Source organism: Sturnira hondurensis, unplaced genomic scaffold (genome assembly GCF_014824575.4).
Source record: "Sturnira hondurensis isolate 20B ecotype Veracruz unplaced genomic scaffold, ASM1482457v3 Scaffold0004068, whole genome shotgun sequence".
Lineage (NCBI taxonomy): Eukaryota > Metazoa > Chordata > Mammalia > Chiroptera > Phyllostomidae > Sturnira > Sturnira hondurensis.
The window spans coordinates 2,419,415-2,441,422 of NW_028076699.1; the positions used below are offsets into that span (position 1 = coordinate 2,419,415).

The window sequence follows — 22,008 nt, forward strand, 5'->3', positions numbered from 1 at the left end:
TTCCTCCCTTCGTCCATCCCACTGTCCAGCGTCCACTGTGTGTCAAGCACTGTGTTAGCCACCTGTGCCATACAAGTCAGACCAGGTCCCATCTGTTGCCCAGCTCACGTTGCATGCAGGAGGGTTGCTCACACACAAGTAGATAGACAGAGGGTGAGTGCTAGCCACAAAACCAACCAAGGCAGTGTGACAACAGCTGGAGGCTGCTACCATATATACGTAACTAGTCAGAAGAGGTCTCTCTAAGGAGGTGACACCTGAGCTGAGATCTGAATTATGAGAAGAAACCAGTCAGGTGAAGAGTGGGACAGAAACATGGAATGACAAGGGCAAAGGCCTTGGCACAGGAATGTTCCAGTTGTCCATGAGGAACAGAGAGACCAGTGTTGGCCAAAAAGCGTGGTGGGAAAGGGGGGACTGATAGGAGATGGGCTCAGACACAGAGGCAGCAGCCAAGCAGGGACCGTCTTATAGGCAGCAGTAATGAGTTTCCGTTTTATTCCAAGTGTAATGAAAAACAATTCAGCCTTTGAAGCAGGGGAGTGAACCTGATGTGTGCTTTTTAAAAAATACTACTCTAGCCACTCTATGGAAGATGAACTTAAAGGGACAAGAATAGAAGCAGCAATCTAGGCAAGAGGGAATGCCCCAGGGGAGATGGAGAGAGGAAGACAGTGTTGGGATATGTGTAGAGATAGAATCACCATTTACTGAATGATTGGGTGTCAGGGTGTGGGAGACAGAAGGATTAAGAAGAACGTACATTTGGGGGCTTGAACACCCAGATGCGAGTTGGTGGCCTTCACAGAAATCTGAAGACAAGGAAAGAATGGGTCTGGGGAGATCAAAGATTCTTTGGACATGCTAAGTTTGAGAGGCTAAATGGTGTGGGATGCAATCGCTTCACCAATTGCTAGCAACTGAGGGAGAGAGTGATAAGATCAGATATTGGCTAGGATTAAAGTAGCAAAGAATGCCACAGATTGACTGCCACCCTTGAGTCACTGATGGCTCTCAGTAATGGGAAGGACTTGCACTCAGATGAAAAGGCCATCCAGATATTGGAAGGGATAGAAGAATAAATAGCATGTCTCTTTTCTTTTCTTTTTTTTTAAATTTATTTATCTTTAGAGGGGAAGGGAAGGAGAGAGGGAGAAAAATATCAATCTATGGTTACCTCTGCTGAGGATACACAATGTATCGTGTGTCCCCTGCCGGGAACTGGCCTGCAACCCAGGTATGTGCCCTGACTGGGAATCGAACCGAGATCCTCTGGTTCGCAGGCCCGTGCTCAGTCCACTGAGCTACACCAGCCAGGGCCATCATGTCTCTTTTCTTATAACTTTCTTCCTGGAGGTCTCCCTAGTATTTCTCTGAAGTTGGAACCAGGGCCATCACTCTAATTACAAAGCCTCATTAGGTAAATGACAGAGTGGATATGACATCTTTTCTGGAGTTTATAACAACACATGCCCAGTCTCTTAGTGAGTGAGCGTGTGTGCGTGCATGTGCACATGCGTGCACACACATGCTGAGCATTTGACAACACCATATGGGCTCCCATACCCTCCACTTAGTAAGTCATGCTATCACCAAGTTTTTTCTGTTCCATTTTCTAATCTCTTATATAAGCAAGTTTATCCATCCATTCATTCTGGTTTTTTTTTAAATTTGTCAGTTGAATGTAACTTCCTTCTGTGTGCTAGCCACTGGGCTATCTAGATATTAGGAATAATAAAGGTGAAGAAGATACCACTTCCCATACAAGGGACTTGCAGTCTCTCCAAGGTCATAGTCTGTAGTAGAGAAGAGAGAAGGTAATCACCCATTTTAACTGGATGTGTGTGGCACAGAGAGGAGGACCAGCTGGTTCACCCTGGGGGCCACGGAGGAAGGCTTGGGAGAGGTGACGGTACTCAAGTCTCAAAGGATGTGTTACAGTTCTGATGATGAGTAAGGATGGGAAGGGCAGTCCGTCACATGGAATAGCGTATACCAAGGCCTGACAGGGGAAGAAATATGGAGAGACCTGTTAAGAGAGCATCTGAGATTATGACACATGGTTGCAAACTATTTGTAGTTGGACAACCAGAGACAGTTGAGTATAATGCTTTTCCAGGTTTCCTCTGACTTCCAACCCTTAGGCTGCCTTCCAAGCCTAGCTTGTTGGTGAACATCATCTCACCTGATCCTCAGAGCTCTGTGAAGAAGCCATTTCCCTCACTGTTTTACACAGGAGCGAGCTAAGTTTTCCATGTTGTAAAATGTGAGCCAGGCTTCTCTGTTCTGACTTACAGTCTCCTCTTACTCTGTACAATGGTGAAGGGAATTGCAGTCAGGTAGAAAGGAACTAGACTAGGACTTGAGAACTTAGAGTTTTTTCCCAGTTCTCCCACTAAAATTATTGTGATTTTGAAAAAGTTGGAGGCCTCTGTTTCTTCATCTGAAAAACAAGTAGGGTTGTGTTGGGTTAGCACTCTCTATAATCTACTCGGCTACTATGCAATTCTGCAATTTGTAAACTATTCAAAATGCCATCAAACAGGTGCTACAAAATCAGCATATATTCCCAAAGGATACCCCACTGAATTGTTGGCTTAATATTTGACCCAAATAAACAAACACTAATGGAGGTCTTACTGTGTCAGGCTCTATGCTACTTAAGCTATTACCTTAACTCTTATCCAGGGTAATCTCCACACAGTCTTGTGAGGTGGACATTTCCCTAATTTTACAACAAAGAGAAATTCATGAGATGGGTAAACTGGTCAAATTGCATTTACACAGAAACAGATCCCTTGGTTGGGTTGTTTGCAGTGGAGTTGGCCTCGTCCTGGGGATGGCATTGCAGCACTGGAAGTGGAACACGCTCTGTGAAATGCTCAGTGTGGTACCCGTGTTGTGACACCTTCATGCTCCAACCTGCATGGGTGCCTTCCCGTTCCCTAACTTAGCTGCTACAGCCCAGGGAAGGGACAGCGCCTCGGTCCTCAAAATATTGGCACAGTGCCTTGCTCATAGTGGGCATTCAGGAAAACTTTGTTAATTATTCATCGACTGCCTTGAGAACCGATCCAGGAATGGGGAAGTGGATGAGGAAATGAATGCCTAAGCATGTAAAATCTGCATTCCTCCAGAGAAGAAAAGGGAAAACATGTTGCCCAGAACGGCTGTCAGAGCAGCAGGCAAAGCCCTCCTGACTATTTTTTCCTCTGCTGTGACATCTTTCCATTTGTGGTTTCCTCTGATTTGCTCCATGCTCAGCCTGCACCTCTGCCCCTCTTGCATGATTTCTACTCCATCCAGTATTTCTTACTGTTTGGTGGCCATCTGGACCCCAGGAGTAGCCTAAGAGAGACACCAGCAGAGAGACGTGGCTGTCGGAGAAGTTCCCCTGTCCTCGTCCCTGAGAGTGTGCTGAGCTCCTGTCATCCTGCTGACGGAGGCCAACTTCTCATGACTGTGATTCTCATTCACTCCCTTTTCAAAGCACTGAACTGATGCCAACTCTTGTTAGGGGGTTTTGAAAAAGCCTTGAGTTTTTGCTAATGTGGAACTAGAACAATAGATTTTTCAAAGGAGAAGAGATAAAGGACGAGATATTTAAAAACAAATAATTATAAGCCTTGGGAAATAATTTCCCCTTGGTTTCTAGTTTCCTCTGTACATTTATACCTGTGCAGGCCTGTCCACCTGCCCCCGCTTCCCTGTCAAATGGCAGGTCTTTAGGGTGAGGCCACGCGTTGGGACTGAGATCTAAAGCCCAGAGCACTGCTAAGTGTGTGCCAGCATGAAGAGAGAGAAGCAGCAGCTCAGTGGATAGGATGGTGTTTCAGTGTTTCTTCTTGACTCCCCTCACTGGCCCCATTTTGGCTGTCTCTGTAGGAATAGCTGTGCCATCATCTCTCTTCAAGATCCCTGCCCACGATCCTCATGACCACACCATTGCCACCAGCGAATCCCCAACACCAGCACTGCCACCATCTCAGACTGTGGGCTGCTTCCAGCTTCCCTGACCCCTCACGACTGGGTTGAGTACCATGTGTTTAATGACAAAGACAGTAGTCACAGTTATCACTGGCATGAGTCGCTTTGCTGGTCTGGACCAAGCACTGCATACTAAAGGCTTTGTGTGAATTATCTCGACACCACTTACAATAATTGTTTTATTTTCCACCTCCCTCTTGTGATATAAGGGCAAGGACTGTGCCTCAGCATAGTTGCTCACTAAATAAATGTGGACTGAATGAGGGACTAGTTATCACAGTCTTATGATAGCCATTACCCCAAACACTGGCATTATCATTTTTCAGGCATGACGGTCATCTCCTTCCCTGTGTCACTGTCACTGAGATCGAACTTACTTAGCTATTAGTGTCTCGTTGTGCAATCATCATTATCAGCCTGCAAATTGCACCAGCAACCCCATCCATATATATATATATATATATATATATATATATATATATATAGCGCCAGGAAAGTAATGGATGTGTTTTAGAAAATCGGTGTGAAAGCATGGAGTTGCCATCGGAGTTTTGAAATGAGTGTAAGGGATGGAAAGGACGAAGAGCAGGGGAAAGGAGGGTGGAATAATGGGCTGACTCCAGAGCAGTCCCGCCTTGCCCGTGTTAAATATGGGGGAAACGTGGGAACAGGAATGGCTTGGACACAGCACCTGCTCTGGGAGGACTGTGTTGCACCTTCAGCTTCCCCTCCAGGGCTCTGCACCCCTTCCCCAAACCAGAGTTTCCCAAGCTTTTGCAATGGCCTGAAATGTGCCTATCCTCACCTACCCAGCCAGGAATTCCATGGCTATGTGACTCCTTCCTCCCTCTCTCCCTCCCTCCCAACTTCTTCCTTCTCTCCCTCTCCCTCTTTTCTCCCTTCCTCCTTGTCTCTGTCCCTCTGCCTCCCTCCCCCACTTCCTTTTCTGCAGTTTGGGAAAGGGCACTGACATCCATTGAGATTTGACGCTGCCAGTTGTTGAGCTCACTCTTTTCATATACATCGATCCTCTGACTGCTTCTCCTTGGAAAGCCCATTCTGTAAGCATTGTGATTCCTCTTGCACAGAGGAGGAAAACTGAGGCTCAGAGGGAGGGGGGAATCTGCCCAAGGAAAAGCCAATAATGGAGTAGCAGTCTGACCTCACAGCCGCTGTCTCTGACATCTCTGCCTGCCCCCACCCTGCATCTCCTAAAAACATCAAGCTTCTCACTTTAAACTATAAATTGCTTTCAAAGGCAAGCAAATTACTTTTCTTGATATTAAAGTTGGGAAACTCAAAACCCAGAGTCAGATTCCTTAGCCACAGCTGTCCAGTCTGCATTCATGTTGGCTCGTCCAGGTCCCCTTAGGGGCCTGACCTCTGTCCAGGGGGTCTGCCTTTCTCCAAACACCTGAGTAGCGCACCCACAAACTCCTCTCACCTCAGTCCCCATCGCCGCTCTCCCTTTGCATTTTAAGAAAGGCAGTTGCAAGGACCAGCTTAACTTTTAGGAAGCCCGTTGTAAATATTTTATTGCCCGGGGATTTGTGAAGATAGTGCACTTATGTGCAATTCAAAGGGAAGATGTAACTTTCATCCTAAGATCTAAGCATTTTCCTCCATCCTCTAACCTTCTGGGCAACTTTGGAGGCCCTCCTGAAACGGTAGCTGGGGGAGGAAGGGCCCTTGGCTGCGAAAATAAGGCCCAACTTTGAGTAATTAGAGGCAATTTTTAAAATCATTATAGAGACAGATCCTCAAAGCATCACCAAGCCCTCTCTTGGATCAAGGCTTCGCATCCATCGAAACCATCGAGCCCAAATCCCAGCAGGCCAGGATCATTTTGCCGGAATGATGATGCGTCTTCACGGAGCTGCACTTGAAACATGACTCTTAAGAGTCTTTAAAAAGCCCTACAAATATCTTGCTCCGGCTTAGCCTAGACAAGGAAGAAAATGTTCACATCCAGGAGAAAGCTGCTCTTTGGCACACTGAATTTGATTTCCTGGTCCTGTCTAGACATAGCAAATAATTCAGCCCTCCTCGGAGAACCTTTCCAATCAATGCAAAGGTAGATATTCTTTAGAAGAAAAGAGACTCTACAAGGAAGAAACATGTCTAGTATTTAGAAAGCACCCAGGCAACTGGAAGGCTTCTTTTTAGGATAGATAGATAGATACTATCTAGAACCGAGCTATTCAATACAGTAGCCACTAGCCACATGTGACTATTTAAATTGAATTTAATTATAACTAAATGAAATTAAAAATTTATTTCATCAGTGAGAGTAGCCATACAATAGCCACAATGCAGCTACTGGCTATCGTGCTGGACAGTGAGAATACAGAACTTTGTATCGTTAAAGAAAGTCCTATTCCACAATTCTGCTCTTGAGGGAGTTCATTTGTTAACATCACAGTTTCTGTTCCCCAGTCTCAACTCCTCCTCTCCACTCTCCTTGGTTCTTCAATGAGGAAACAGGTTTTCCTGTCTCTCTCTGCCAAGGAGGAGGAAAGTGGCTGTTTACTCTTGGCTAAAGGTGATAGAGAGCGTAAACTCCTAGACACCCCAGAGGGAATTCGTCTTCATTAGCATGTGTCTTGTTAAATCGTTCACTGAGGAAATGCACATGCATCCAAATGCCTAGAATCACCAGGTGCCTTAATGGTACGCGCCTTGGTGCTGTTACAAATCACTTAAGTTAATCCATTTCTCCTGAGCTTTCTTAATGGGTAATTGAATTCATGCCTTTGCAACACTGGCCCGAGTTCCGAGTTGAGATCTAGAAGCTGTGCATTTTCCCTGTTGCCCTCCTACCCACCCCACCCACAAGCTAGAATGATTGTGTACCCTGGCTCATTCTCAGCTTTAGGAGAGCAGGGGCCCTACGTCATTTCTTGCGGTAGTGCCGGTGCCTAGCCAGGGCACAGCCTGTGGAAGGTGCCCGGCAAATGTTTGTTGAAGAAATTAATTCATCAATTACATAATCAATGCGGATATCTTCAGTTTTCCCAGTAGGATTTTCACTAATTATTCCTGCAGAGAGTTCATTCCCCAGCACAGTGATTAGCGAATCTGGCAGCACATTAGAATTACCTGGGGAGCTTTTAATACCTGCAGGTGCCAGGGCCCCACCCCAGACCAACACATTCCCAGTCTCTGAAGGTGGGGCTCAGGCACCAGTGGTTCAGTAAATCACCCCCCCCTCCCCGAATCAGGTTGCTCTGTGCCATCAGGGGTGAGAAGCACTGTGGGTTTCTGATGCCACGGCCGTAAGTTTTCATCCCACCGCATCCACTGTCACTCTTCCCGCAAGAGTGACGTGAATTCAGTCTCAACAGTTACCTTACTCACTTATGGGCAGTGGTGTGTCCCCACTGCTGCAGAAAGGGATTGTGGGACGATGAAACTTCCCGAGGAAGCTTTATTTTAATGTCTTAATGACAACTCAGGCTAGGACCGTGTGGAAACGGAGCGGGAGACTCTTCCTTTAAATCCTCCCTGGAAATTTAAGTGGTGAGTGAAAGTTGATGTCATATGTGGAAAATATATCTTAAGAAAAAAAATACTTGGGGACAAATAAAGTAAAACTCTAGTCATAATTGTAGATAAGGCAAGGGTTGGGGGTGTGTGGAGACTGGGAAGTGGATTCCAGGCCCTGCCCTTGGGAATCGACAGGGAGCGAGCTGGAGGGATCTCCATCCCAGCTGGATGTGGGGCCAGGGTGTGTCCAAAGGCTTGCCCTGCACAAGAGGAAAGAGCACTGAGAAATGACCGAGCCTTGGTCAACCCAGGAAGGGAGCCACGGTGCCCGGGGCAAAAGGCTTGAATGGGGGAAAGATGGTCAGGCAAGACGGCGGCCAGAACAGAGATGAGAGGGAGCAGATGGGGTCAAGAAGGGACAAGGTGCCCTGGCTGGTGTGGCTCGATGGATTGAGCACAGGCCTGTGAAGCAAAGGGTCACCGGTTCAATTCCCAGTCAGGGCACATGCCTGGGTTGCAGGCCAGGTCCCCAGTGGGGAGCACATGACAGGCAGCCACACATTGATGTTTCTCTCCCACTCTTTCTCCTTCCCTTCTCCTCTCTCTAAAAATAAATAAATAAAATATTAAAAAAGAAAGAATGGACAAGGTATTCAGAGGTAAGGCCAGGAAGGGTTGGGGATCCTTTGACACAGAGCATGGCCTGTGCCATCAGGTAGGGGTGATTTCTAATGAGGGACTTCTGGCAAGATTTTTGTTTCTTCTTCCTCTTTCTTTTTCCCAATGTTACATAATAACAGTTTTCTATCCTTAAAAACCGTGTGTACATGGCAAAAATGAGTCAAAAGAAATGGGATGAAAGGATAGTAATGACAGCTACTACTCATCGTGCACCTACTATGTGCCAAACACCAAACAAGACTTGGCAGCCACATCTCAGCTGATCCTCTCATGTGATGTCATCATTGTCATCATTATCATCCCCCATTGTCATCATTGTCATCTTCACTTTAAAAAAGAGAAAACTGAGGCTAATTGACTTGTCCAGGGTCACACGGCCAGCATGTGGCACGGCCACGACTCCGTCTATATCTGTGTGACTCCGAGGAGGCGCCTTTGCTCGCAGGCCCGGACCACACTCCGTCTGGATTTGTGAAATCGCCTCATCACAGCGCAGCTGCACCCCTCACCAAAGGCCACCCCTCTGTCACCAGGAAAGTGACAGGCTCGTGCCAACACTGGTTATGCTCACGCATTTTCATTATGTGCTGGGGGTTTATGAGACTCTACCACAGGCTGTTTTTCAAGTTTATTTAATTCATCCATCATACTCTGAAGCCATTTGCTCTTTTCTATTGGACAGACGTAATGAGATTTTGGACACTAAAAAATGTTTTTATTAAAAGTTATGACCCAGAGCTAGTTGGTAGGGACTGTGCCATAAATCCCTAGAAGTGTGCCAATTTATAAAGGATGCAGCGACATACCCCTACCCTTTCAGGCCACTCCATAGATTACAGGATCACTTAAACTAATATTGTCTCCCCACCTCTCCCCACCTCTGGCCAAAGAATAATAATAATAATAACTTCTGCGCTTATCCAACATGGGGGTTCATCCTCTTCTCTCTGCCACAGCTGACTCTCCGGGAGCCAGTGCCTGGTGGAAGCAGGAGGGTGCAGGCGGGTGACGACAGGGCTCGCTGGTGGGTGGCCGGAGGCCCTGCCTCGGCGGCACATTGGTTCTCCGGTTCTGCCTTGCAGCCTCGTATCTGGGGCGGAGGGGCATCCACTCACGTTTCCTACAGACTGAGCGCAAGTGATTCTGACTCATGAGTGTTATGAGATTATTGGGCAATAGTTGCCCAGTCCTCTATTGCCAACAGGCCACTCTCCTAAAAATTAGGAAATGATACAATGATTTCTACTTATGCACAATAACTCATTTTAATGTCAGTATTGTCAGATTTATATTACTGTTACACTGCTTGGAAATCACCCAAAGAATAATTAGCTTGTATTATAGACCAAAACATAGTCATATATCTGTATAGATAGATATATACTATATATTATCTATAGTAAATATTATTGTTGTGACTTTGTTAAATTAACATTTTTTAAGTTGAGCCCTGGGGCATCAGACGGTGGGCCACAGTTCAATAAAGACCACAGGGGAATCGGAATAAAGTCACTGTTCACAGGTCCTGGGGGAGGGGCGGGGGAGCCAAGGCAGGGTGCAGGGAAGACAGCAGCAGGACCCAAGGCGGGGGCTTCATTAGGGCCGTGGGTGGAGTGCCTGGAGCTCCTGGGCTAGGCCTGCACTGGTGGTTCAAACCGACAAAAGTCAGAGTTTTGGTAAGATTCCAAAGGGTCTTATCTAAGGGGTGGTGAGGGGAAGGAAGGCCCCAGGAGGTGGGGAGGCCGCAAGCTGTGGTCTGCGGCACGCCTCACAGGAGGGCTTGGTGCCAGTTCAGCCGCTGCAGGGCCACGTGGCCGCACAAAATGGGTGCTGATGCAGCAATATTTTGGAGTGGTCTAGTGAAACTGTCAACAATTACGAGCAAAAAAATAAATAATTAAAGCCATTAGATCTGGTCAACAACCAGCTGCTTTTGAGGCACGCATTCATTCATACATCCGGGGCTCTGCTGTGCGCCAGACCCTCTGTTCGCTCCCGGGGATTCAGGAGTAAATGCAACACAGTCTCGGGTTCAGGAAGCTCAGTACAGGACTGGCACAGACAATGGGCTGTTAGTTCTCAGAGGGGGATTTTCAACTCAGAAGATCAAGGAAAGCTTCATGGAAGAGGTGGCCTTTCAGCCAGGTTTGAGAATTTAGATGAGCTTTGAGCTTGCAGGGATGAGGGGAAGAGCATTTCAAACGGAGGGACAGCATGCACAAAGTCACTTATAAAACCAGCTGTTTATTACAGGCTAAAGATTTAAGTTTGGCTAAAGCCGATAACATTTTTTGTTCTTTTAAAAATCTCCGGGGTAAACATTAGGCTCTTATCTGTTGCCACTGTTGAGACTGGCTGGGTAATGCCTGTCATGGCAGCAAGATGCACTTTAAACCAACACGCTTACCATTGCTGTGTTTCCTAATCAGGCCCATATTTGATCACCTGTTATGTCGGGAACATAGCGCAAGGTTTTCACAGGACGCTGGCAACAGCTCCCACCACGGAGACCATGCGAGCGTAAACCGTAGATACCATCCTCATAAAACTCACTAATCCGTGTCATTCGTGTGTCACTCACTTCATCCTCATTCATCACCCCTTCCACTTTCAGAATGGCCAGCCAATTGAGGACTTTGAAGAACGGTTCGCCGCGGCCACCCCGGTAAGAACGAGAGGGCGCTCTCTGGCAAGCTGTCTCTTGTCATTGTTCATCCTCCATTTCATGCTCATAAGTCTTGCCTTGTGGTTGCAGAACAGAAACCTGCCAATGGACTTTGATGAGATTTTGGAGGCAACAAAGGTAAGGCCTCCAGGCTGTTGTTGTTAAGTCAGGGGCGTTCTGGTCATCCTCGCGCATGTTTTGCTCTGTTCTGATGTTCGCAGGAAGACTCCTGGGGGGGTCCTGCAACAGGGTCACATAGTCACTGTGTGTGTGTGTGTGTGTGTGTGTGTGTGTGAAAGAGAGTGTGTTGGAGAGGAAGTGACACTCCTTCATTTCACTCAAGAAATATTTTTCGAGGTCCTAATGTGTCCCAGGCTTTCTGATCAATGGCTGGAGATGTAGCGGAGAGGAAGAAGCTCATAGGATAATAGTGCCACACTGCACAGAATAGGATGAGCTAAAGTAGGGTACGGTGGGGTACGGTGGGGCAGTCTAGAGAGGTGTACTGTAGCACAACGCCATGATGGGGACTCACACACCGAAATGGAATGTGCTAAGTGCACCATTGGGAATAAGAGAGGCAAGACTGCTATTCAGCCAGCATACTCTGGAATAGATATACTGGCTTACAACCAATATTTAAACAAGTTGGCTGATATATAGGCCAATGAATATGCTCACCCCTGGTCAGAGTGTTTGGTTGGTAGGGGTGGAGAGGTCTTCTAAGGGCTTTTAACCTTGACTACAAATTAAAATCACCAGGAGAGCTTTTACAGTTAGAGGTACTAGGCTGTACTTCAAACCAGGCATCGATATTTTCCTCCTGGTGACTTCAGTGTGCATCCAAGTTTGAGGACCACTGAAATAAAAATTTCACATAAGCTGGTCTGAGTAGTGCAATGGGGTAAAAACTAAGTTAGGGAACATTTCCTGGGAGGTGGGGAAAGTCCACAGATTCGTGTCCTGATGGATGGGTGGGAAGGCAATGAGGGGAAGAATGAGTACTCTGGGAAGGAGGAAAAGCACGTGCAAAGGCCCTGGAGCGGCCCTTTCTTTTCTAACCCTCGTACTTCTCTGCTCCATGACACTGCCCTGATTGCGTCTATAGGCCTGTCTTTCCATCCGATAACCAGCTCGTGAGAGTAGGAAAAGGAACGTGCCTAATTCTTCCCAGTACCCCCACCCTCGGCATAGTAGCTGGTAATACAGTAGGGGCTCCATGCTTTTCCTAAATGAAGGTGCTCCCAATGCCAAAACATAGGTAAGTGGGTCTCTGAGAAGGGACCTGGGGGTCAGCCAAGGCATCTCGGCCTTCACCAGCAGTGCCTTCAGAATTCCTCTGTAGGAGGGGCCTAGGAGTCTAGTTGAACAGAGGATTAGTTGGTCAGGGACTAACCCTGAAACAGCAGTCGCGCAGTGTAACAGTTCAGATATTCTTATGAAAACATCACTCGTTCATATTCAGGAGTGGATAGGGAGGGACACACCTGATGGAGATACTGAGAACCCCACATAAACAGCCAAGGTATCCCTCATCCCCCTCAGTGGCCTTGGCAGCTTCCACCGACCCTGCTGACCCCCACTCTGCTGACCCTGGAAAATGCCCTGGACTCAGGAAGGGGCAGAAATTGCCATCAACGGCCACATCTCTCTTTCCAGGAAGACATCTGGAGTGCTCATAGTGGAAAGGCAAGTAGGCACCTGGAGCCGGCCTTCCAGATGAGTTCTCTGGGCGGGCGTGACTCAAGCAGACCTTTCAGGAGCTCGACTTTGGGCTAGAGAATAGGGTGGAGCTGGACTTCCACTCTGTAGGAGGGCTAACCAAGGCTACGTAAAGTGATAGACAAACGAGATACCACTCTGCCTGCGGGTCAAGTCCAACTGCTTTTAGCTAACTGGTCAGAGCCAAGTCACTCAGCCTCTTGGTCTCAGTCAGCTCATCTGCAAATCGCAGATGGTGAGACACCGGTGCTGCCGACGTCACGGGGCTCAGGGAGTGTCAAACGTGATGATAATGGATTGCAAAGTGTATTGTAAACTGTCGAGAGTTTTACAAATGGGGATGGTTAGCTTTATTCTCTTTGGTCCCTTAAATAATTAATTACGACAGTCGCACTCAATGGAACATGGCCTGTGAGGTTACAAATAAAAGGCCTAATGTTATCATAGAAAGGGAAGCTGTTAAAATAGACATTATTCCAGATTCTCAGTCACATAGGGTCATTCGAATTATTTTTAAGCATGTGGCCTCAGAATCCATTTTTTCCCTGTGAAATGTAACTCAAGCTTTTGTTTACACAGCAAGTCCAATGGAATGAAATCATAATCTATGTTTTATGCCTCTGCGTGTTTTCCTCATTTAATCCTCAAGTGAAAAGCATCAGGCAGGAGGGAAGACTGTATCTCAAGAATGAAGGGTATTTCAAAAGTGGTGTTTAAGAAGAAAAACAGCCAGTAAGTCGTGTTTATGGTGTTAGTGAAAGTGTGCCACGAGTTCAGCACATTTGGAATGCGCGTTGTGCGGCTTAGTTATTCACTTCATTTTAATGTGTTCCTGCCACTGAAAATAGTTGGGGACCATCTTAAAAGTGTTGAGTTCCAAGTGCAAGGAGCCTCAGAAGCCCCACTGGGGTTAAGTAGAGGTATTACTTGTAAGAATTTGGGAGACAGTCTGAAGGATTAGCATAGTTTCCCAAGTAATATAACTTACTGGAAATAAGCTAACAAGGAGGTGCTTAGGGGCCAGCCGGACTGGGGAGAGCACCCTGTGTGCTGGGCATAGCACTGCCATCCAGGAAGTGTCTCTGTTGTCCTCAGAGACACGGTCAAGTTAGTAAAGAGCTGATGGAACCACCGTGAAATGCACCCACTGCGACCTGGTCCCTGGCCACTTCACTGGTCTCCTCTCCTGCTCCTCACACTGGTCATGCCAAGCTGCTTGCTCGCCCACCTGCTCAGAGTCCCAGGCCTCTCTCCTTTTTGCTCATGTATTTCCAACTGCCGCTCCTCTTCTTGGCTGCCCGGCTAACTGCTTCTCTTCTTCAGCATCCAGATCAGGGCTATTTCTTTGAGAAAACTCTCACTAAGCTTTGCCAAAAGCTGGCTGGGTCCCTGCTAGGTGCTCCCATAGCACCCATAGAGACCTCTGTTGCCAGTCCCACCGCATTATATTGAAATTATCTCTATCTGTGGATTGTCCCCACCAGACTGTCGGCTCCCTGCTGGCAGGACCTCGGCGTTTCTCATCATTATGTTCCCAGCACCTAGCACTTGTTCAGTGTATATGGAAAAAACATTGTGTAGTTGGGAAGGAAATTAACCTGTACAGGATCCTGCTTTGTACCAGGCACCATTCTTCCATCCAAAGGCTCNTGGGTCCCTGCTAGGTGCTCCCATAGCACCCATAGAGACCTCTGTTGCCAGTCCTGCCGCATTATATTGAAATTATCTCTATCTGTGGATTGTCCCCACCAGACTGTCATCTCCCTGCTGGCAGGACCTCGGCGTTTCTCAACATTATGTTCCCAGCACCTAGCACTTGTTCAGTGTATATGGAAAAAACATTGTGTAGTTGGGAAGGAAATTAACCTGTACAGGATCCTGCTTTGTACCAGGCACCATTCTTCCATCCAAAGGCTCAAAGGGAAGAATTGAAAGTCAATAAGACAGGCTAAGCTTCTTTCAGCCAAAAGAGCCTTTTGTACCCTTTAAACCATGCTTAGCCAAACTTCAAAGAAAGCCCTGCTATTAATATTGTCAATAAATCCACAAAGGAGGTATTACCATCTCCATTGTCCAGGTGAGGGAACTAAAGCTTTGAGATTGGCAGAGATTGGAAGTGGTATCCCAGGCGAGGGAGCCTGTCCAGCCACCAGAGCTCCCTCACTTGTCAGCAGGAGAGAAGATCCCTTTCTTCAGTGTGAATTGCAGAGATCCAGAATTCAAGCAGGCAGGCAGGGAGAATCTGCCTGCACGGTAGGCAGGCGGAGTCTCCCTGTGTTTCTACTGAGTGGTGTTTTTAGGTTCCCCCAGTGGAAAGCTATCACTCAAAATCCGAAGAGGAGCAGAGAGTATCTTTTCCTCAGTGGGCAGGTTTGCATAAAGCATGTGATTATATACTTCAAGTCAGGCCATTGGAATCCTGGCCATAGACTCTCTACAGTCTCTGAAGCTGGGAGAGTATGCAGATTTATTTCTAAGTGTATCTTAAAGGTCCTCTTCCACAGCTACAGCTGGTGTTGCTCAGATACTCCTGCGTGATGGATGGGGAATATAGATGATGTGATGTCTGCAGCGATGGAGTTCCTAAGAGTGATTAATAGTGTATACGCTGGGCTATTTCTAATGCCCTTCCTGGTATTAAATATATTTTTTCTTTTCCTCCAACTACATTTTTTATTCTGAAGACAGACTCTTTCAGGGACTTTATATGCTGCATACTCTGTGCAGAAAATTCAAGGCATAGCTTGCGTGACCGTGAGGTCACCTCTGTGGCTTAGTTTATTCATCTGTAAAAATGGGGATGGCGATGCCCTCCTCTCAGAGTCATGGATATTGGGAGCATTAATGGAGAAGTGGCCGTGAAGTCATATCCTGATATATTTAGCATGTGAGCGGCGTTTTGTGTGTGTGGACGCGCTCAGAAAAGAAGAACCAATGATAGGACTGCCCTCTTGCCTTTACCTTCCCCAGCGAATAGAGCCAGTGCTGGCGTTGACTGGAAACTCGCGGGAAGTGGCATGAGCATTATTTATGGGAGGTGGGCAAGCCTCCATCTCCTGGACTGAGCCCAAGTAAACAGCCAGACACACGGAAGCAGGAACCCATTCTGGCTGCATGGCAGAGGTCGTCTCTAGGATCATGAGGCCTAGTGGTGACCAGCTGGGCTCATGGTTTATATGGCTGTGTCAAGAAAGAGAAACGCTTGTCCTCATAGGACACTGGTTTTCCAGCCGGGCCCAGCAGCATCAGCATCATTCCTTGTGGTTACATCATTATCTTTTATGTCTTTGCAGGCTGTGACCCAATTAGAACTTTTTGGGGACATGTCCACCCCTCCTGATATAACCTCTCCCCCCGTAAGTATGCACTGGCCTCTGAGCCTGGCATCCCTTCCCTTCTCTTCTTCAGCCTCACAGTGGCCGGAAGAGGGGCTTGGGGCAGAAGAGTCCTCCCGCTGGGTTTCAACTTTGACTCCTTCAAGCTGTGTGATTCAGGCAAAATAACTAGTGATTCTAAATCTCAATTTCCTTTTAAATTTTAAAAGAAATTATGATGCATGCTTCTGTTTTAAGAAATCAGTGAGGTCATTCATTAGCAATCACAGATCCCCTGGGTACTTGCTATTATGCTGGGCAGTGGAGAGACACATGCATGGGAGGTGGTCGCCGCCTGCAAGGAGCACGTGGTCTAGTTGGGAATATGGGCAAGAAACCCAGCAGGACAAGAGACACGACGAGGCGTTCAACAGCACCGACCCAGAGCCCGCACTGCCAGGTGGCCGGCCCTGCAGAGGAAGCAGCTGTGCCCCTGCCCCTTTCGGCCCTTTCCTTCTTCTCTTCCTGCCTCTGTCCCTCCTCCTTCCTCCCTTCTTCCACCCTGCCTGCTAGCTTGCCTGAGCTCCTCACAAAGCTTTGGAGTCCCAGCTTCAGGTTCAGCTAGTGTATCTCGGCCATTGCGTGCAGGGAGACAGAGATTTTAGGAAGCCCTAGTTTGAAATGAAAATAAGAAAAATAGGTATTGAAACCAAAACCAAATAGAAACGCAGTGTATTGAGAACTGGATGCATTCAAAGGCCATCCTGTAGTTGCTGAAAACAGAGCCAGCCGAGCTGGCCCTTTCAGCATCTCTCCCCCGCCCCCATACCCACGTACCCACTCCCCGGAGGCAGGTGGAGAGCCGTCAGCCACAGCTGCACCAGCTGAAGCTGCTGGGAGGGGCAGCTCCCCTGGGCACTGCGCAGTTGTGCAAACCTAGGGCTGGTGCTATGGTTCATTGGCGAGTTGTGCCTCACAGAGGGAAGGCTGTAACCTCACCACCGAAGACAGATGGCACGAGACCTTGCTGCCCACAGCTGCCACCAGGGAATGTAGGCACAGCTGCTCCATTCCCAACACCTGATGTCCAGAGCAGCTGTGAAGGAGGGGACAGCAGCTCCTGTCTCCAGGGAAGCTGGGCAGCTCTAGTGCATCTAGTCCCCTCCTCTGTCTCCGGGCAGAACAGCTGTGTCCTGGGCACTGGGAATCTCAGAGCCATGGGACTGGGAAGCCTGAATGGCCTGAAGAGATCTTATAACCTTTTCCCTTCATTTTACAGAGGAACAAACTGAGTCCCAGAGAAGGCATGTGACTCACCCAAAGTCACGTTGTGAAAAAGAGAATGATGATGATTGTGTGTAAAACTTCTTAATGCAGAGTCTCATGGCTGCGTTTCTGGCCCTGAACCCAAGTGCAGTCCGAATGGGTGTCTAATCATCCTCAGAACAGTGCCAGTCTTCCCACGGGCTGCTGGTCTAAAATGTTCTTCTCTAATTGCCCTGGTTTCAGAATTAATTACTTGCCCCAGTCTATCCCAACAGGGAAAAAGTAAGAATATTATGTCATCGAATAGACAGACTCTGTGGGCAAAGGGCCTCTGTAAATAGGTAGGGGAAACTGCACACTGATGCTTTTCATTCAGTGCCCTTCACTTTACCCAACGGCTCCTGCAGCCGAACTTTCTGGAATTCCAACATGGCCCCACTGTAGAGTTTACAGGCCAGGCATTTTTTAAAAATCATCTTCTTGAAAATACTTACTTCTTCTCGCAAGAAGACTCAGGCAAAATTCTGGGTGGCACCAGGATACAAGGATCTCTGCTCCAGTTGCTAAGCTTCATTGGTTCATTTAGTCAACAACTGTTCATTGACTGTGTTTTGAGTAACAAGCCCTGGGCTGGCTGCACAGTAGGTCCTGAGTGGGTGAGTGTATGTCAGTTTGAATTGACTGTGTCTCAAAGAGGAAATCCAGCTATTATGGAAAGATTTGAAGGCCTGAAATCACTCCTAAGGGGTCAGGACCCCAACTAAATAGTCATGATACTGGCCTTTGTTTGCTGAGCACCTGCTATATGCCTCAGCCTGATACTCAGTGATTCAAATGCATTATCTCATTTAATCCTCACAGCAGCTCTACAAGTAGGTATCATGTTGCCCATTTTACAGATGATCTGTGTAACCAGTTCCTGGTTTGCGTACCACCTAAGTGGTCTGGACTGTGGTTTGCTTCTGCAGCATCCCCCGCCCCCCCACCCACGCACACCTGCCCCACTCCACACACGCCCACTTCCTGCACCTGCTGCCTCTCGTGCTTGATGATTGCTGAGCCAGGTCTCCCAGGAGCCTCATGCACCCTCCACCTCTCTCTGTCTGACAGACTCCTGCAACTCCAGGTGATGCCTTTATCCCATCTTCATCTCAGACACTTCCAGCGAGTGCAGACATGTTTGGTTCTGTACCTTTCGGCACTGCTGCTGTACCCTCAGGTAAGCCCCCTTCCACCTGCTCCCCTTCCTTTGGAGAAAGGGTTGGCTAAACCAGCTGCTAGATTATGTCAGTGCCTGTGGGACCACCATTCTCCCCTTGTAACTCTTCAGGTGACATTGAGAAGCTTCCATGGGGTTGGGGGTGAGGTTTAAAAAGGTCTGATATGCTGTGGGCTGGAATTCAGGGATGTCTTTCACCTGGAGTGTTCAAGATTCGAGGTTACTCAGGTGTATAGCTTTGGGGAGCTTGGTGCACACACAGCCCTGCAAGTGAGTTCAAGTCTATTTCTTCCTGTCCATCTCAGCCAGAGGAGAAAGGTGGCAAACTGGGAGCTGGTGAGTTTGTTCCCCAAAGACCTCTTGAGATCTGATTGATAGATGCGATCTGACTCATTTGGTTATAGATCCAAGTGGGGGGAGGCGCCCCATACAAGAAACCTAAGGAACCAAAGCAAACTGCCTACCAGTGAATTGAGAGGTTAATGTGGCTCTTCGTGGTTTAGAAAGTATTTGTTTTGTTTTCCCAGTGTTCTTTAAAATACATGTACTACTTGCACAACTGGGTAAAAATACGGGGTCCAGCAGAAGTAACGCCTGCGTGAGTGTGGTTGGTAGGGTGAGCATATGAGTGTAATAAATTTCAGCTTTAATTTCAACATTCACCTAAAATGTCACGTGCTATGCTTGAGTGTGCTATTGTTATGTTACAGAATCACGTGCTTATGATTTTGTAATAAAAAGAAGGTGTTATTTGTGCCAGACCCTGTATGTAGTAACGGTGCTGCTGCAGGTGAGTCACAAATTGGTGGGACCTCAGGCATCTAGTTTCCATGGCATTGGCTGCTCCACGTAGCCAACCCACACTATTTGGGCACAGCCAAAGGTGGTATTAATTCTGCTTTTTACATACAGGGGAGACTCAGACTTTTTTGCTTTCTCTAACCACGTATTTGAAGTTTGTAGCTTCATCTTTCTTTTTCTACTCTATTCTTATAAATAGCAAATCTAGTTTAAGTATTCTAGAATACAAATCTTCTTGCATATTTTTCTATAAATAATGACTTTTAATTACATAGTGTTAGAAGCAAATTCTTGCCACCAAGTATAAACCTTGTTGTTATTCAAAGGGAATTAAAAATGTATCCCCTGTCCTGAAGTAGTTACATGTATTCACCATGAGCTCAGGGATCATTATGAACTTTTAGAAGCAACAGGCAGCCTAGAAATATATTCAGTTGCTAAGTTTCCCAGTTGACTCTTTTTATCCATCTTTAAAATGGGCTAGTGGTGATGAATACTTTTCCTTACCTAACATGGATCTTCACATTTCCTTGAGGATCGTATATGTCTTTTTAAATAAGAATAGCGGTTTTCCATCAGAAAGACTCTGCCTTCCTGTGCTGTCTCCCTTGTGTTCAGAATACCCATGCTTTGTCCTCATTATTTTAATATTTTATTTATTTATCTTTAGAGAGGAAGGGGAGGTGAGAAGGAGAGAAATATTAATGTGTGGTTGCCTCTCATGAGTCCCCCGCTGGGAACTGGCCCACAACCCAGGCATGTGCCCTGACTGGGAATCGAACCGCGATCGTGTGGTTCACAGGCCTGTGCTCAGTCCACTGAGCTACACCAGCCAGGGCTTGTCATTATTTGGTTCATGAAGATATGCTGGGACAGGCAATAGAAACTCTAGGCACTAAACTCACTAATTTGTAGGCATGTGCATCCCCCACAGACAATCACTGAGTGCCGCCTGTGCTCCAGGGTGGGGTCGGGGCGGGGGGGGGGGGGGNGGGGGGGGGGGGGGGGGGGGGGGGGGGGGGGGTATGTGTGTCAGTGACTGTGGTTGGCCTGCCTGCCAAGAACTTACTTCCTGTTAGGGACGTAGACAATGTCATAACAATGACTGGTGTACTGTGTTAGAAAATGGCCAGTGGTAGGGGCAAAAAGAAAATGTGGAGCAGGATGTGGGGGCTTTGGAGCAGGGGAAGGGCCGGTGTAAGCACAGGCTCTAATCAGAAGGGGCTTGTGCAGGATGAGCTGTGAGCAGACTGGGAGTAGTAAGGGAGGGGCCAGGAAGGAATCGGGGTTGGGGTGCTCCAGGCAGGGGAGGAATGCCTTGGCCCCTCCAAGTCACCGTTCCCCGCCCTGTGAGTGAGAGAGTGGGACTGGAGGCAATTTCTTGTGTCTTCCAGCCCTAACATTTAATGAGAAAATTAAATCCCCTGAGGACTGGCCCGTGGGCCTGTTCCCCAGCCTGTGCCCAAGAAGGGCTTCGAAGGCCTAGATTTCAGTCTTGCTGGTTGACCAGCTGTGCTGCAAACTATGGGCACGCCACTTCCCCACACCAGGTTTGGTTTATTAAGCTGCTGAAAAAAAAGTGGTTAGTTACTTCCAAACTTCCAAGTTTTAGAACATAAGTCCAAAATTAATTATTATTAGCATATTTTGCTTTCTTAGTCTACTTAAAATATGATGAGGACCAAAACTAAGTTTCAGTCGGTATTAAACTATCTGCCCTTTTTTCTCCCTTAACTGGCCTTAGAAATCTCTGCAGCTATTGAATCTCTGTCTACCCACCCCTGGCTGTAGAGCCAGGGACAGGTGCATGGGGAAATGACGTGGGGTGTGCTGCACAGTGGACAGGCTGTGGGCGGCTTTCACAGCCAACAGACTGGGCTTAAATCCTGGCTCAGCCATTTATTGAGAGGCTTTAGACTTCTGGGCCAATTACTTAACCTGTCAGAGCCGGAGCCTCTTCATCTTTATAACTGAATTTAAAATGTTATTTACCTTGCAACAGTAGCTTGAGGATTAAATGAAAAGTTAAGTGCCTTGAAGAATGCTGACATTTTGCAGATGCCTCATGTGGAAAATACTATTATTATTATTATTATTATTATTATTACTCTGATATCTAAAGTGGAAGAAAATATGTCTTGTCCCACCTAAGTTATTTTCCTTTATCTTCTTGGAATTTTTTTTAATGCATGCAATAAAGTTTAAGACTTTGGCCTTCTGACTGTGTGTGTCGATGCTGGCCTAGGGGCCCTGGAGAAGGTAGACCCGCCACTAACTGGCAGTGTGATACTCAGCTAAGTCTCTTCTGGGCTTCAGGACACAAAGCTGTAAAATGGGGGCAAGGTTGCAGCTTACCGAGCTGTTCTGAGGATTGCACCTGTGAATACATGTAGTGAAATACTTAAAGCAAGTGCCTGGCAGCATTTTCATAAGTAAGCGCTGCCCCCATGTTTGCTACCTGTTCATCAGGAGCCCTGGCCCTGCTCCCATGCTCTGGGTAGCTACATCCAACCTCGCCCATGAATCTGCAGTTACTCTAAAAACGTAAGCTCCACTGGTGCAAGGGTTTTTTAAAACTGCTTTGTTCTTTACTCCATCTTCAGAGACTAAAACAGTGCTGGCACCCAGTAGGAATATTTCCGAAATGAATGACTCAATCAGTCAGTTAAATGCAATAACACAGATAAGAGGCACCACGTAAGTTCTATACATGCTGGGGAAGTCTCTTTATTTTCAGTGTTTTTCTTACATTTTAGTCTGATTTTTTTTCTTTTTGCAGATAATGAATGTATCCCCAGGTACAAGCATCTGGTTATAAATTGCAATTTTCAACACTTTTTAAAAATCTAACTGCAAGGCAGTAATGC

General features: G+C 47.1%; 1 protein-coding gene across 8 annotated transcripts in view; it reads left to right on the plus strand.

The window, feature by feature from the left end:
* The window catches only part of DAB1 (DAB adaptor protein 1), a 773,228-nt gene that overhangs the window by 730,161 nt on the left and 21,059 nt on the right, over positions 1-22,008 (plus strand). For 3 of the 8 annotated variants that reach the window (XM_037043160.1, XM_037043161.1, XM_037043163.1), the window contains 4 exons: positions 10,769-10,819; positions 10,910-10,957; positions 15,835-15,897; positions 18,232-18,340. In XM_037043160.1, the coding sequence (XP_036899055.1) occupies positions 10,769-10,819; positions 10,910-10,957; positions 15,835-15,897; positions 18,232-18,340 (271 nt within the window). Of the gene's footprint in view, positions 1-10,768; positions 10,958-15,834; positions 15,898-18,231; positions 18,341-22,008 lie in introns of all 8 variants that reach the window. The other 5 variants (XM_037043158.1, XM_037043159.1, XM_037043157.1 and 2 more) reach the window with 2 other exon arrangements.